At 42.5% G+C, this 14,908-nt stretch overlaps 1 protein-coding gene across 1 annotated transcript in view; it reads right to left on the minus strand.

Moving 5' to 3' along the window:
- LOC144828424 (alanine aminotransferase 2-like) overlaps nucleotides 1–14,908 on the minus strand; it is a 113,175-nt gene that overhangs the window by 54,587 nt on the left and 43,680 nt on the right. The window contains exon 2 of the mRNA XM_078686557.1: nucleotides 2,078–2,167. Within this exon, the coding sequence (XP_078542683.1) occupies nucleotides 2,078–2,167 (90 nt within the window). The remainder of the gene's footprint in view (nucleotides 1–2,077; nucleotides 2,168–14,908) is intronic.

A 14,908-nucleotide genomic window follows, 5' to 3' on the forward strand; every position in this document is an offset into this window, starting at 1 on the left:
CTGGATTGTCAGTCGGAAGATACAGGCTTAATTTGAGCCGGTGGTTGCCAGTGGGGATTTAGTTTAAAGTTTAGTTTTAGGGTGCAAATTAGCATGTTTCTACTCAGTTTTTATCCATGTAAAAAACAAGCTTCACAATGGCCACCTCGAGGCCCGCCCCTTCTAACTCACGTTCTCCACATTTTTCTTAAATATGTAACTGTGCAACTTTTGCCTATCTGACTAAATATGAACAGTTATACATTTGCATCTATATCCGAAAATAGTAATGGATGTTGCTTTTTGTGAATCGAGACATATCATTTGCAGGGACAGGTGAGATATTTTTTCATGTTCTGTAAATCAGAGCATTAGATTTTGCACTTGAGAATTAAACCAAGCTATCTTTAAATGCTACACCTACCCATCCTAAAACCAATTTTTGCCTAATTTACATCAGAGCAGTCTGTGTATCAAGAGAAATGCAAAAGAGCTGGACACAATAGCATTAGAGGGACAGATTTGATGTTTATACCAGGCCATATCATTGTGTAAGAAACCTAGGTTGACCTCTGAGCTGACACTTGCAACTCAGATTAATGCTGCCTCAATACACACCAGTTCTATTGGCTGGTCAATTACTGGCGGATTCTATCGCTGTACCCCATTTACTTCAAATTGTAAATCTTTGCAAGGAAATCTGTAAAAAAATACTTGTACAATGTGCTTGCTTTCCCAATTACCTATCCTAATGGCGTCCTGATTTCCATGATCCAGTCTCACCGGCACCCCAAACAACACATTCTATGGACATCACCTTGTGCTCACAAAGCTTGTGGTGAGAATCATGTTACTGCTTCTTGGAGCTGGATCTATGGTACATCAAATTTCTGAATTAAGCAAATGACCAGGATGCCTCAACATTTTGCGACAGAAACACAGATCTATAATATTGATTACAGTGAGAATAGTATGCTGTTGCATGTCTGGCAACAAGGTCAGGTAGATGCTCAATGCCTCAGATCTTCAACAGTTCTCCTACGTACCCAAAGATAGGAATCTGAAGTATAAATCCATTTTCACAGTGCATACATCTCTGTATCAAATTAGACCACACCTCTGAGTGTGCCGTGTCAACATTTTATTCCTCCAAGATTCTTACATGAAGACATTCTGTGAATCTAACAGGGTTTGTAGCACTAAGTGTGTGGGTATCCTTTCAGCTGAAGACAAATATTGTGTGTTTGTTGTTGTTTTGACTTCTGCATCAAGACTGTATAAGGTGATGGTTCTTCAGAATGAATTTCTGTAGTTCACCCCATTACCCGCCATTCCCAATGGTGCATGTAACAAATGTAAGAGGATATTTTTTTTTAACATCACCTCTTGGGAATAATGATTTAGGGCTCAAATCCCCTTGAACCTGAACCACAATAAACTTTTTGAAATCTTTTTGTGAAAAATTGGGTAGAGGATGCAGCCATTACAGCTTGAGAGGTCGACCTCAAGCTGGGGAACCGGGTTCGAGTCTCGGCAACTATGCGCCACTTCCTGTGATTCTGAGCAAATCACTTAATCTCCCTGTGCCCAACAAAAATGAATGTGCCTGTCTGTGATGCAACTGATTCTCCGTTAAACACGCCGATACTTGATATCTTCGGGTATAGGTCGAGCTATATAAAACTCTAAAAAAATAAAATTTTAAAAATCAGGACACTTCAAATCAGCCTAAAATGCATTATATTTGCTTCTCTTCTGGTTGAATTCACTTAGGACAACTGCAATGTGTGCATGAATGTTTCTACTTGTGCACACCCTGGAGTTGTTATTTGTGTCTGACTGTGTTCTTTGCTCGCCATATTAATGAAGCTGTTCTGCTACAGCACATCTTCTGAGACATATTATGCCCCATGACTTGGCCCAACATCTCAGCGAACAGGAAAGTGAAGGGAGGAGCAGATAAGGAGGTTAGGAATGAAGAAGAAGGTATGAAGAAAGAGAAGGGGAAGGAAACGATGATGTTCATTGGGTAAAAGGAGGACTAGAAAGGATGTGAGGATATTGGCTGGTCACAGAGTGGGTATTCTCATGGTGTTACCTGCCGTATGAAGGTGATTGGCTTCTGCCCCACTGTATGATGGTCTTCAGAGTAGCAGGGTATGAGCTCCTGGAATGGTTTCTCTACACCCTAAAGGAAAAGAGAAAAAATGTTTAAATGGTCTTTTGTTCCCCCTTTCTTTTTGCCATTTTTTACCATCTCAATGCGACTTTTGGCATTATTTAGAATTTGGTAGATGGGACACTCTGTCAAAACCTGGTAGACATCTTGATCATGGTCTTACAAGTGCCATAGGTTATAATGCACTGCTCATATAGTGGATAGGACATCGGGCATGCTTGTGATAGAGTTTCTTGTCTGCTAAATTGTAATTTAGGCCCTGTTGGACTTGGTCCGCTTTGCAGTGTCCTACCCAATCCGTTTACTTTTTCCCTCCTGATTTCTGAACCTGTTTTTGATGGCTTTAAGAATTCTGCACACTTTATCACTGCTAATCAGTGCAAGAGTGCTTGCGCTCTATCCCTTAAACATGGTAAAATTGGCTCATGCCCAATTGGCACATTTAAATTACTTCAAAATGCCTAATAAAGTGGTACTACATGTGCCCAGCGCCTGTAAATTAAATGTTACCAGTGGGCCTGCAGCATTAATTGTGCCTCTCACTTGATGTAGCCTTTTAAACATGTCTCCGGCCTGTGTGTGCAGTTTTAAAATGCCATTTTGACCTGCAAAGATAAACCTTTTGTCAGGTCTAAGCCTTCCTTGTTAATACAATACATATGTCACCCCTAGGGTTGGCGCAGAGTGCAGTGCATTTAAAAAGTTGGACATGTACTTTTAACTTTTACATGTCCTAGTAGTGAAAAACTCTTAAGTACGTTTTTCACTACTGTAAGGCCTACATTACATTTAATAAGAGATAACTTTCAATTGGGAGCAGATTAGAATGTTGAGTCTGGTGTCTAAAGACATTTAATTTAAAAACCTCTTAAATGGTAAAGTTGAATTTTAGGGCATAATTTTGAAGGTGCCACTTTTAGAAAGCTGTGACCCTAAGGAGGTAGGTCCTTGTAAGTGATTGAGGCTGGACCATATAATATTGATAGACAACAAAATGCCGCAAACAAACCTTTTAGAAAGCTGGCATTTTCCTGTCCCAATCAATTGGGTTGATTAGGTGTAGCTGGCAGTTGTTTGTTGTGCATTGCTCCCAGACAGTGAGATAAGAAGCAATAAGTGTTGGCAGGACTGGCCCTCTCTGACTTGATAGGGGGCAGAGCTACATCCCCAAAGCAGGACCGCGCTTTTTCTTAGAACCGCCGCTGCATGACGCATCCTTGATGCAGGACTGTCGGCTCTGCGCATTGGAATAATATACACTATAGTGTTGGCATAGGGCTGAGGTCAGTGGGCCCCTATCGAGTATATTAAACATAATTACTTTGTGTGCCAGCTAACTCAGAGGCCACTAGAAACTTCTTGTAAACAAGAAGGGAGTAGTTTCTGACAACCGCATAAACATGACAACTTTGTTTCTCTTTAGAATCAGAACACTCTCAGAATCGTGGAAATAATAGATAACAGTTTCACTCAGCTAATCGTGCATGCTTAGTTTCTGCAGAGTTACACAGAAAGAATAGACGGGTGTTTCAATAAAAAGGATTTATTGAACAGTCTTATTTCTCGTGTAAGAGATATGTGCTGTTAATAAGACAGTATGCGAGATATATTATGTACAGCGTAAGCAGTAGAAAGAAATAATACTGCAATAGCATTGTCTTTTAGCTATGACACATATTCATATACATAAATAACACAGGCTAAAATGCGAGTACTGATACGATAAGTTCTCTAACTAGTTCTACCCCAGTGTACTTAACCTAAGTGTAGTGCAAGGTGAGAAGTAGGTGCTGTATTCTATAGTATGGTAAGCTATAGTTTGTTATGCCAAGAGACCCTCTAGGTTCTAGTCAGCTCCATACCTTGAGAATGAGAGAGGTTGGAATCTTTTTCCGAGTCTCAAACTATAACACCCCGTGAAGGTATTCAGAACACTGGAAGCTGGATTTTTGCGAGCAGGGATGACAGCGTCTTGTCAGTGTGTTAGGCTGGGACACGGGCTGCTCTAAGTCAAGGTCTCCTCCTTACTTGCCATGTCGCGTGCAGCCAAATCGAGCCGAGACGTGGTTTGCCATGGCAATGGAAGGTATATTTATACCTGGAAGGGGCTTATGAATGTTAGCATTGACGTAAAGTCGGGCAGAGGAAGACGTCATGAATGAACCCTTAGGGTATAGCGGTTAATGCGAATTGTGCCTATATAAGGACATGTATCAGGAAAACCTATATACGGACACCTAAAGCAACACCCACTTCATTTTCGAATAAACGATTGTACTAAATGCTAAACATGAAATGCTAAACATTAAATTGAGTACCACATTCATAAAAGCATACAAAAAGAAGTTTAAAAAACTTTTTCTAAACATGTAATGCAAAGGTACTGTACATTCTAAAACATATATTGGAAAGAAAATGCAATATGAACGAATAGAAACATGTACATATGACTAAATGGTTGACAAGTATTCAAAACCCAAAGCTATTACATTACATGGTACTAAGATGAACTTGTTGTAAATAGGGTGACAATGTGTCCCTGGAAGTGTTCAAAGAAGTCTGTTCTCTATGAATAGTTCTACTGTAAGCAGATTACTTTGCCAAAAAAAGAAAAATACAAATTTTGAAGAAAAAAAATCTATTTTAGGAAAAGTTTCAAGGTTTGTCTTTCTTTTTGAAAAAATGAAGGCCAAATTCATTGCTGTCCTGGTACACTGTGAGCCGAATCAAAGTCAGTGTATGGGTCTGGTGAAAACATGAAATCCTCTATTCCTGGAGACAAAAGATCATCTACCAATGTCGGTGACAGTTGGAATACCTCATTTAGAAGATTAACTGCACATTGATGTGAAGCATCACCAGAAGCAATGTTTGTTTGATCCATCTCGTACCTCAGCAGTAGCATGTTGCATCTGTGAGATCTCAACGAATGCCGTCATCAGGATTGGTAGCCTCTGGGGACAACATAGAGCATAGGCCATGAACAGGTCCAGCAGAGTTTCGATATCCGTTGGCATGACTGATGGGAGTGTTAGACAGATGTCTAGCATGCATTCTTCATCTCAAAGCAGGCAGCGTAGAACAGGTAAGATGCAATCTTGCCAGATTGGTCTGAATGACAGAAACCATGTTGTATTTAATTCTCGTAGACGAGGTAAGCCCAAAAGTTGTACTATGCGCTCACGACACTTCCGTTCTAGGAGAGCTTTCTCCAAGTTGCTGGGAGTGACTCCAGTGGATTGGCTTGCCATAGCATAGTAGTAGGAATAAAAATAGGATTCCTGCAACGAGTGCTAGAATTAGTGGCAGACCACCAAACACTGAGTGCACAAGGTTTGGAATGATTCCGATGACTGCCTGAAAAGGTGTGAACAGTCCTGAACATATGGTCTTAAAACATGTACAATTCCGCTCGTATCAGACATGTTTAAGATACGTCCCATCATTTCTACAAAATGTATAGGGCAGTTTGTACTTATTAAAGCCTGTATCTCAGCCGAAGTCCTTGTAATTTGTAGATCATAGGTTTCCTTGGCCGAGGTCAAAGACACGGTTTGTCTTAAAAGCATGGTTTCATTCTGCTTAAAGTATCAAATCGTATAGAAGAAACATTCAATGAAGGCAATAAAGGCGACTTCCTGACAGTGTCTATTTGGGGGAACAATAGATGCATACAGCAAGTGACTGTGGAGTTAATCTTTACCAAATATGGGATTCCTGGCAACATGCCACAGAAACCCTGATCATTCAACATGAGGAAACTTCCATTTGAAAGCTGGCCAAACGTTGGATTAATCACAGCAGCTGGTGAACCTTGTAGGTGGCAGGCTAGGTTTGTCACAGAACCATTACAAGCCCCGTGTAAACTAATATCCCGATAAATGAGTGACCTGCTCAGTGCATTTTCACAGTGTGTACCCCTTAGAAATACTTCACGACCCCCATTCCAACATCTGTGTGTGTAAGGTAAATCCCAGGATTTCTTATTGTGTTCTTTATACAACCGTTCATATTTGCCTAGTTGCATTTGTTTGAGGCAATACTGAAAATGAAAAGTTGTAACAGGCAGAGTTATTTTGTCATCAATGATCCATTCTGTAGCTAGTTTTTCTGCTACCGTAAATGGCAATTTTTCCAGTATTTCAATGCTCAGCACTGTATACTTTGCTCCCCTTTGTGCCAGTTTGACCTGTTTATCAATGAGATTGTAATCTGTAAACAGAGAAGACGTGTTGATGAAATGCCAAGGCACATAGCCTGCACGCAATGATGGCAGCATCCAGTTTAATAACATAATAGAACGTATTTGAGACTGGTCTTGTTGTAACATGGCTAAATCTTGTTCCAGTGTGTCAATAGCAGAGGATACAATGTTGCCCAGTGAATACATGGCTTTTCAGACAAGCTTTTTAACCTATCTTTCTTTACCCCTGTTGTGTTACCGTCAAATTAGCGCCAAGAAACTAATCAGTGTTAGTGCGCTTAATAAATGATTTAATAACATAACATTACATAACATAACATAACATAACATATATTCTGGATGACAGAGTCGTTAACCCATTGTCGACCACAGTGAGAGATTTCTCTAAATGAATACAATCAATTTCTCGTATTCTTTCTGCGGCGTCTGCTTGTGTCCATATTTCATTATAAGCAGCATAGATGCCGGCATATATGACACGTTTTTGACGCAGTTTTCTTGGTCCTAACAAGAAATCCCTAAGGTCTGCGCCTTCTTTACGTAAAGTTAAGTGTTGTTTCACATTCCCGAGTGTAGATGTCTGTAGCCAATCAAGGCATAATTTTCCTACACTGTATGCTGTTACTACCCCCGGATGCTGTCGATGAACATAACGTGGGTTTTGACTATTGATAGTAAATCCCTGTGTTCTATTCAGGAATCTTTCTTGACAGATGTTTGTGTCTGTGGGCCAGAGCAACCATTTTTTCCAATCAGGATCTGATCTGTTGGTTTGTAGTATTGTGTCTACTGTCACCGCTCCATGTGTAGTGCTATTACTTGCAGGTGTCGGTACAGAAGGTGAGTTCATGTCTTTGATCTTGGCTAATCCAAGGCAAGACGTTTGTTGCACAGTGTCATTCAAAAACCTTATTTGCTGTGGGATGATACAGGCTCTAAACAAAGCTTCTATCCCCTGCACTTGCCAATCTTTAGAACCCTACAGAGTTTTTGTGTTGATTGTGTCTTGTCAAAAGTCAAACCCTTGTCTTGACAGTTGGGCAATCAAGGCTGCAGAATAAATCTCTTAGTTAACATATGTTTCTGTCCTGTTTTGTTTACATTCTTATAGTAAAAGTTTTCTGTATCAGATGTAGTGTATCCTGAAAAATATGGAAACTTATTTGCAAACGTTTTTGAACTACCCTTTGGTGGTACAGGACAATGTTCCCATTGGTTAAACATAAACACATTTCTAGGTGTTGTAGATTTATGCAAGAAATGATGACAATAATGGTTATGACAATAAAGCTGTTCGTAGTCTGAAGAACCCTCTAAGTTTTCATTGTTAGAGAACGCAGCAGACCTTTCTAGATCAGACATCTTGTTGTTAACAGTCTCAATGTCCTAATCATCAGAATATATACTAGAGGTAATATAGTCACTTAATGAAATTTTAAATAAGTGTAGAATCTTCAAAAGTTCTGACGGGCCGAATATATCATAATCAGTTTTATCTCAAACTATACCATCTTGTATAGGAACAGCTGTGATGTTCATTTCTGGCAAGTCTCTTGCTTCACGATGGGATGATTTGTGTGGTTTTAAAAGTAAGTTCACATTTTTACTTTCAGTGTCCAAATGAATATATCGGCCATTCACAAGCCCGCTAAGAGTCATTACTAAAGCTAGCCACAGCCGAAAGAAAAATATTGCAGAAATAATCCATAATTCAATCCATGGTGAAACGAGATAAGTCTCTTTCAGAAACTGGAAAAAGTCTTGTACTTGTTCTTTCATAGTTTTTTGGGCTGACGTCATTTCAGGCTCAATTGGATCCACAGAAAACGTATCAAAGTTAATAAAGTAGCCAGAAGCAGTTCGGTCAATTGTTGGAATTGCATCAGGATTCGTTGAAATCGCTGGAACCAGTTGATCACGTGTTACATTGGTGTAGACAGGTGTGCCTTGAAGAACTGTTGCTTGAGTTTCAAGAGGGATGGGTTCCATAGTATGGTTACTTAGTCCTTCATCTGTTACTGCTGAATTCTCGATGGTAATGAGTCTTTCAGTCTGAACCTCTTGGAAAGTAGCAAGAGGAGTGTGTTTGCTACTAGGTCGGAGTCCATGAGGCCTCCTATTTAGTATTGGCCACATAGTGTGGTTTGATGACACAATTCTTCTCTCCTTTTTTCCAGCTAGGGGGGCAGAAGTACTGTTCTTGGTCAGTGGATGGCTAGGACAGGTACTGATTGTCTGTAAGAAGGTAAAAATTCCTTCATGTCTGCAAATTTCTCTCCGACTAGATCCCCAACCTTTGGGATCCAGACAGGCCTTGGTGGGAGGGCTGGTTTTTCCCCAGTGGTGGTTGGCTTCAGGAACACGTTGCTTTGTTTCGATCTTAGTTCATTTAGAACCTGAAAAATTGCCAAACGATCTTTGATATCAAAGGGTTTATTTTCCACTACTGTGCCTTTACATTCGAGATCAGGAACCCACATTCTTGTCCCAAATAGGACTTCATATTGAGTGTCCCCCCCTAGAGAACTTCTTGGCAAACTATTTAATGAGCATTGGACCCCATAAAGATGTTTGACACACCCTTCACCCAAACCTAATACTCTAGCTGTGATAGACTGCTTTATGTCCCGGTTTTTCCTTTCCACAATGAAATTACCCTCAGGATGAAATGGAGAGGAGTACCGCAATGCTACGCCCAACCTGGCCATGGCCTCTTTGTAAGCCTGAGAGCTAAACGCAGAATGTAATGTGCCAATTGCGTATGTGCCGATAAAGACTCGCAAATCTTTTATAACAGTTCGAGCATCAGCCAAGTGCTGAGGCCACATCCATAGAAACCTTGAGCACAAATCTACTGCGACCATGATATATTTATAGTTACCATACCTTTGCAAGGGACCGCAGTGCTCCAGGTTAACATAAGCTAATGGTTTATCTGAAATTAACAGGGGGCTTCTGAGCAAGACGTGTCACTGTGGAGACTTTCATCTGTTGGCATATTTCACATTCCAAAACATAGTTTTTGGTCTGTTTCCTAAAGCCAGGCCACCAATATCTTTGTTTTACTAAAGATACAGTTGCAGGAACACCTGCATGGGCAGAGGCTATCCCTTCATGCGCTGCTAGGATCAGTCCTAATCTACGTTCCTTGTTTGGAATTACCCTATCCCCCACTCCAGGGATTCGAGCAAAGGGAACATTGTTCGCATCAATTACATAAGAGTACTTGAGTGGAATTTGTTTTGGTAACGCTGCACCACTGCCTTTGCTTGAAGCATTGACAGTCAACAATATCTCAGTGTCTATTCTCATTTTTGGACGAGTAATCGCAGCTACGGAAGCCGTTTGTACAGCCCCCTTTGCGGCTTCATCAGCCAATGAATTCCCTGCAACGTGAACGCCATCACGTTGATGACTCAGCATGTGTATCACATGAGTATTTTGTAGTCCGTTTCGCAATTGAACTCCTTGTTCCCAAAGTGTTTTATGCTTTAATGTGCCAACTTTTGCATCTTTGAATCAGTTTTGAAGCCAATTCTATAAATATTCATTATATGATTGAACACAGTAAAAGGAATCGCACACTATAAGTGTGGGTAATTCGCGATCCGTATTTTCAAGTGCCAATTTGAATGCTTGTAGTTCAGCTCGCTGAGCTATACAATCTCCTAGAGTTTGAGTTTTAGTGACCATAGGTCAGAAGATACCATTGCGCATGCAACCTTTAAGGATTGCGCACACTGCACTGTAAGCTTGCTTACTCTCTGTAGCGGGTTGTGCTGATCTGTCAGTATAAATTATAAATTTGTACTGATCAAGAGGCAGAATTTCAGTGGGCAGAGGACATTCATGTTCATATTGCAGGAATGCTTGTGTTTTTAAATCAGGAACAAAAACATATTCAACATATGTTGCAGCAAGATAATTAACCCATTGTATCCATCCAGGATGTAAAGCCTTTGCATTTGGAATGCTCACTTTTGTAACTGCCTCTAAGGCTGGTACTGGAGTCACAACAATAATGCCTTTCCCCTGAGCTAGAGCTCTTTCTTTTGCTACAGCGGTTTGAACTGCTGTCAGAATTTTTATCTGTTGTAGTGAAGCGCATTTCTGCTTGTGTATACAAATGTGGTTTGTATGCAATTGGTACTTTTTCACCCTCATTAAATGTTAATTAGGTGAATCCGCATTGGCCCGAAATGATTCGGATCACTAAATTGAGTGTATTTACGCATGTTTGTAAGTGATTTGTTGCTAACATGTTAGCTTGGAGTGAACGCAATATTTCTGTGTGCTCTTGTGTCCAATTTTTGATTGAAAAATCAGGTTTGATTAATTTATAGAGAGCTTTAATCATTTCTGCGTAATTTAGAATGTAAGTTCCTCCAAAATTTAGGAAACCTAGAATCGACTGTACATTTTTCAGCGTTTTTGGAGGTTGGAGCAGCGCACACTTTTCTAAAAAGTTTCTTGCCTTCACTTTAAAACTCATATCCTAGAAAAAGGACATTGAGGTGGGCAATTTTTCCAAAACTAGACAATATGTATTGTCTGGTTTGGATACAGGAAACAAAGGAGTGTTCATTGAGGAGGTGCATGTTTCAATCACCCCTTGGTATTCAAGTTGATTTAAGATCTCCCTGACCTGTTTTTTAGCTTCTTGCTTATTTGGGTACTGCCTTTGTGCAGTAGGTTGATTTTTTAACTGTGTTTTGTAGTGAGGTGAGTCCTCATCCCATCCTACATGATTTTTGTATAATGCTGGGGACTTGGTAACTGCCAATTTCCTGGCATAAGTATATTTTAGGTGAATTGGAATATGGTTGGAGAAGGCTGGCATAATGAGGTCCTCGCCATGTGGGAACTCCATGACAAATTCTGGTGGTCAATCCTGTTCTTCTAGAAGTATATCATAACTCCTTGAAAGTTTCTCCCAAAACAGTGCATTGACTTTTCTTGGTATGTCTTCCTCCATCCGGAGTATTATTTCATATAACGTTTGTGGAGTACTAACCCTGGTCTCTACAGCCTCTACTGTTATGTACTCATTTGAGTCCAATATCTTCAGAAGTTTCTTCAGGTTCAGGTTACCACGTTAGAGGGCCTCACCTTGACTCGTGGTGGGCTGCTTGGTAACACCGCTTGCCTGAATTTCGAAAAATGCTGCTAAAAATGCTGCTATTGTTAATGCTGATATCGTTGACATTTTGATCCAGTTTTTAAAAATGTTCACCTGTGTTATTGGATCTTGCACTTGGTTTTCCCCGCATCTCACTCCCAGCACCCCCTCACTTCCGCCTCTGCACTTCCGGGCAGTTCTGGGTCTAGTGTCTGGAATAGGCAGCCGCTGCACAGCAGGGCTGAGTGGTGGGTGGGAGGAGTCACGGGCATTTTAAGCAAGGCTGGAGTAAGCGCACTGTGTTAGAGTGCCTCACCTTGACTCGTGGTGGGCTTCTTGGTAACACCGCTTGCCTGAATTCTGAAAAACGCTGCTAAAAATGCTGGTATTGTTAATGCTGATATCGCTGACATTTTAATCCAGCTTTTTAAAAATGTCACCTGTGTTACTGTATCTTGCACTTGATTTTCCCCGCATCTCGCTCCCAGCGCCCCATCACTTCTTCCTCTGCACTTCCGGGCAGTTCTCGGTCTACTGTCTGGAATAGGCAGCCGCTACACAGCAGGGCTGAGTGGTGGGTGGGAGGAGTCACGAGCATCACAAGCAAGGCTGGAGCAAGTGCGCAGCACGCGCGCTCTGTGGGCGCGCCTAAGGCAAGCCCGTCTGCGCCCGTCCGAGCCTGACCGGGCGAGGGGCCATGACCCCTGGCACCCGCCTCCTGTACCCTAGGTAGGAACTCTTGTCCTTAAATCATGGAGTACCGCAGCCACACCACACACTAACAGCCAGGATCTGGCGAGAAGGGCTGCTAAAGTCACAACCCAGCTCCAAAAAACGAAAAGACACACCAACCCCCCCAAGGTCTGCAAGCCCGCAAGGATGCAGCTTTGCATTGCTCAACACCCGTTCACTACAGAAGCACAACTTTGATTTCTTCTCACTCCTTCAGGAAGATCGCCTCGACATTATAGGGGTCACGGAAACGTGGGTGGAAGAGTCCTCACCCCCAGATCTGGTCGCAACTCTGCCACCTAACTTTGCAGCTATCCACTACAATAGATCGGGTAGCATGAAAGGGGGGGGGGGTTGCCTTCCTCTACAACTGTTCATTCACGACAAAAACTCTCTGCTCGGAAAGCATTGAGGGTGCTGATGTACTAGGGGTTAAGTTCTGTTCCCCCATAGACTGTTTTGTAATACTACTAGTCTACCGCTCACCACGCACGTTAACCAGGTTTGCTGAACCTTTCCTGGAATTAGTCCACGACCTCCACTCTCGCTATCAAGGACTGGTGATAATGGGGGATTTCAATCTCCATTGGGAGAAAATTCCAAAGGACTGTCAAGCAAAACAGCTAGAAGAGGCCCTGACATCCCGAGAAATATGCCAAAGGGTGGTTGGGTCTACGCATGAGAAGGGTCACACACTGGACTTGATCTGGTCATCCCTCCCACTGACCAGCCTGGTTGTTATTTCCCCCTGCTCCTGGTCGGGCCATCATTTCACCCAGGGCCGACTCTCCCTTCCCTGCTGATCGGTAAACCCCCCGCCAGAGTGGAACGTTCTGCGAAGTTGGAACAAGATTAGCACGGACGGACTGATAGCCACCCTAAGACACCCAGATCCATAAATGCAACCCAAGGGTGACTTAGAGGCCGATAGTTCCACCTTATCGCTAAGGTGTGGTGAGAGCCTGGCGTAAAGCTTATGAACCTAGCGCTTGGCCTATTTATGTATCAACGTTCGCCTCCTATATACAGGCCATCATATCACAGAAGGCTGAATTCTATGAGGCCAGGATTGCTGCTGCCATCAATCCCCAGAAAGAAACCTTTAAGGTTCTGAATTAGCTAAGGAAAAATAAGGGGCAAATACCCTCCAAAACGGATCCAAAACGGAGATTCTCCATTGCTCCCTGGACCGTACCCCTCGTCCGCTTCCGGACGATTTTTGGCCTACATCTATTCCAGGTACGGTAGAGGCTGCTGAGTCGGCCCGTAATTTGGGAGTGTTATTTGAACCCAACCTGCAGCTTGATGCCTCTGTGAACAGAACTATAGCGGGCTGTATGGGCTTACTTCGTGCCATACGTAAGATCCTACCGCTTCTTCCCAAGGAGGCAAGGACAGAAGTAGTGCGCAGTTCTATTCTTAGTTGATTAGATTACTGCAATGCACTGCTTCTGGGAGCCCCAAAAACCTTGATTTCAAAACTGCAGAGGATCCAAAATATGGCGGCTAAATTGGCTCTATCTCGCCCCCGATCTGCCTCCTCCTCCAGGGCTTTAGCAGACCTCCATTGGCTACCCATCCAAGACAGAATCTGTTTTAAAGCTCTCTGTCTTGTTTTTAAGGCCTTGCATGGACAGGGGCCGATCCCCCTTCAAAATCTCTTTTCCTGGTACTGCGCTGCTAGACCCCTAAGGTCCTCCTCTGCGTTCCTAGTGGCGGTCCCTAAGGTAAATAGAGTGAGGATGGGTGGCCGGGCCTTTAGTTTCACGGCTGCCACTCTCTGGAACACCCTCCCACTGGCGTTGAGATGTAGACAAGATTGTATTCCTTTCAAAAAGGATCTTAAGACCTTTTTGTTTCCTAAAACATTGTAATGATAGTATGCCCACAGGATAGACGCAGTCTCAGCGCCAGGATACCCTTTGGGTGGCAGCCGCGCTTAACAAGTAAATAAATAAATAAATAAATAAGTCAGGAAGACTGTCATAAATTACAGTCCTTGTTTACGAAGAAAATAAAGGATCTTCTGACGGAATTTCACCGTACTCCGAACTTCCCCTGCCCCACAGTCCCCACCATCCCACTCCCTATGATTGCCTATCCCTTAACTACCCTTCCCTTACTCACTAAGGAGTCCCTGGCTATCCTGACTGGGAGGGTGAAATCTGGCTCACCAGCATAACCCTGCCCACCCAAGATTTTCAAGATGGCCCTTCCGGGAATCAATAAAGAGGTGCTCTCCCTCCTTAATCTCTCCCTGGAAACAGGGCTAGTCCCTGCCAACCTTAAGGAGGCCCGTATTATTCCGCTCCTAAAGAAAATAGGCGCTGACACTAAGATTCTGAAAAACTGTAGGCCAATCTCCCAGCTGCCTTTCCTTCCCAAAGTACTTGAATAGCATGTTCTTCCATCCCTTTCCTGTCATCTTGAAGATAATCATCTCCTAGCACCTTATCAGGTCGGTTTCAGGGCCCATCACAGCACTGAATTGGTCATGCTCTCCATGCTGGATGAACTGAGACTCAGGGCAGACAAAAAAATGCCTTGTGCCCTGGTGCTGTTAGACCTTTCCGTGGCATTCGACACGGTCAATCATGACCAACTATTGTCGCGGATGGCAGATCTAGGCATTCAGGGCACAGCCCTTGCTTGGCTCATTTCTTTTCTAAAAAAAACACTCTCAGAGAGTCCAGCT

This window comes from Lissotriton helveticus, chromosome 4_1, assembly GCF_964261635.1.
Source record: "Lissotriton helveticus chromosome 4_1, aLisHel1.1, whole genome shotgun sequence".
NCBI classification, from domain to species: Eukaryota; Metazoa; Chordata; class Amphibia; order Caudata; family Salamandridae; genus Lissotriton; species Lissotriton helveticus.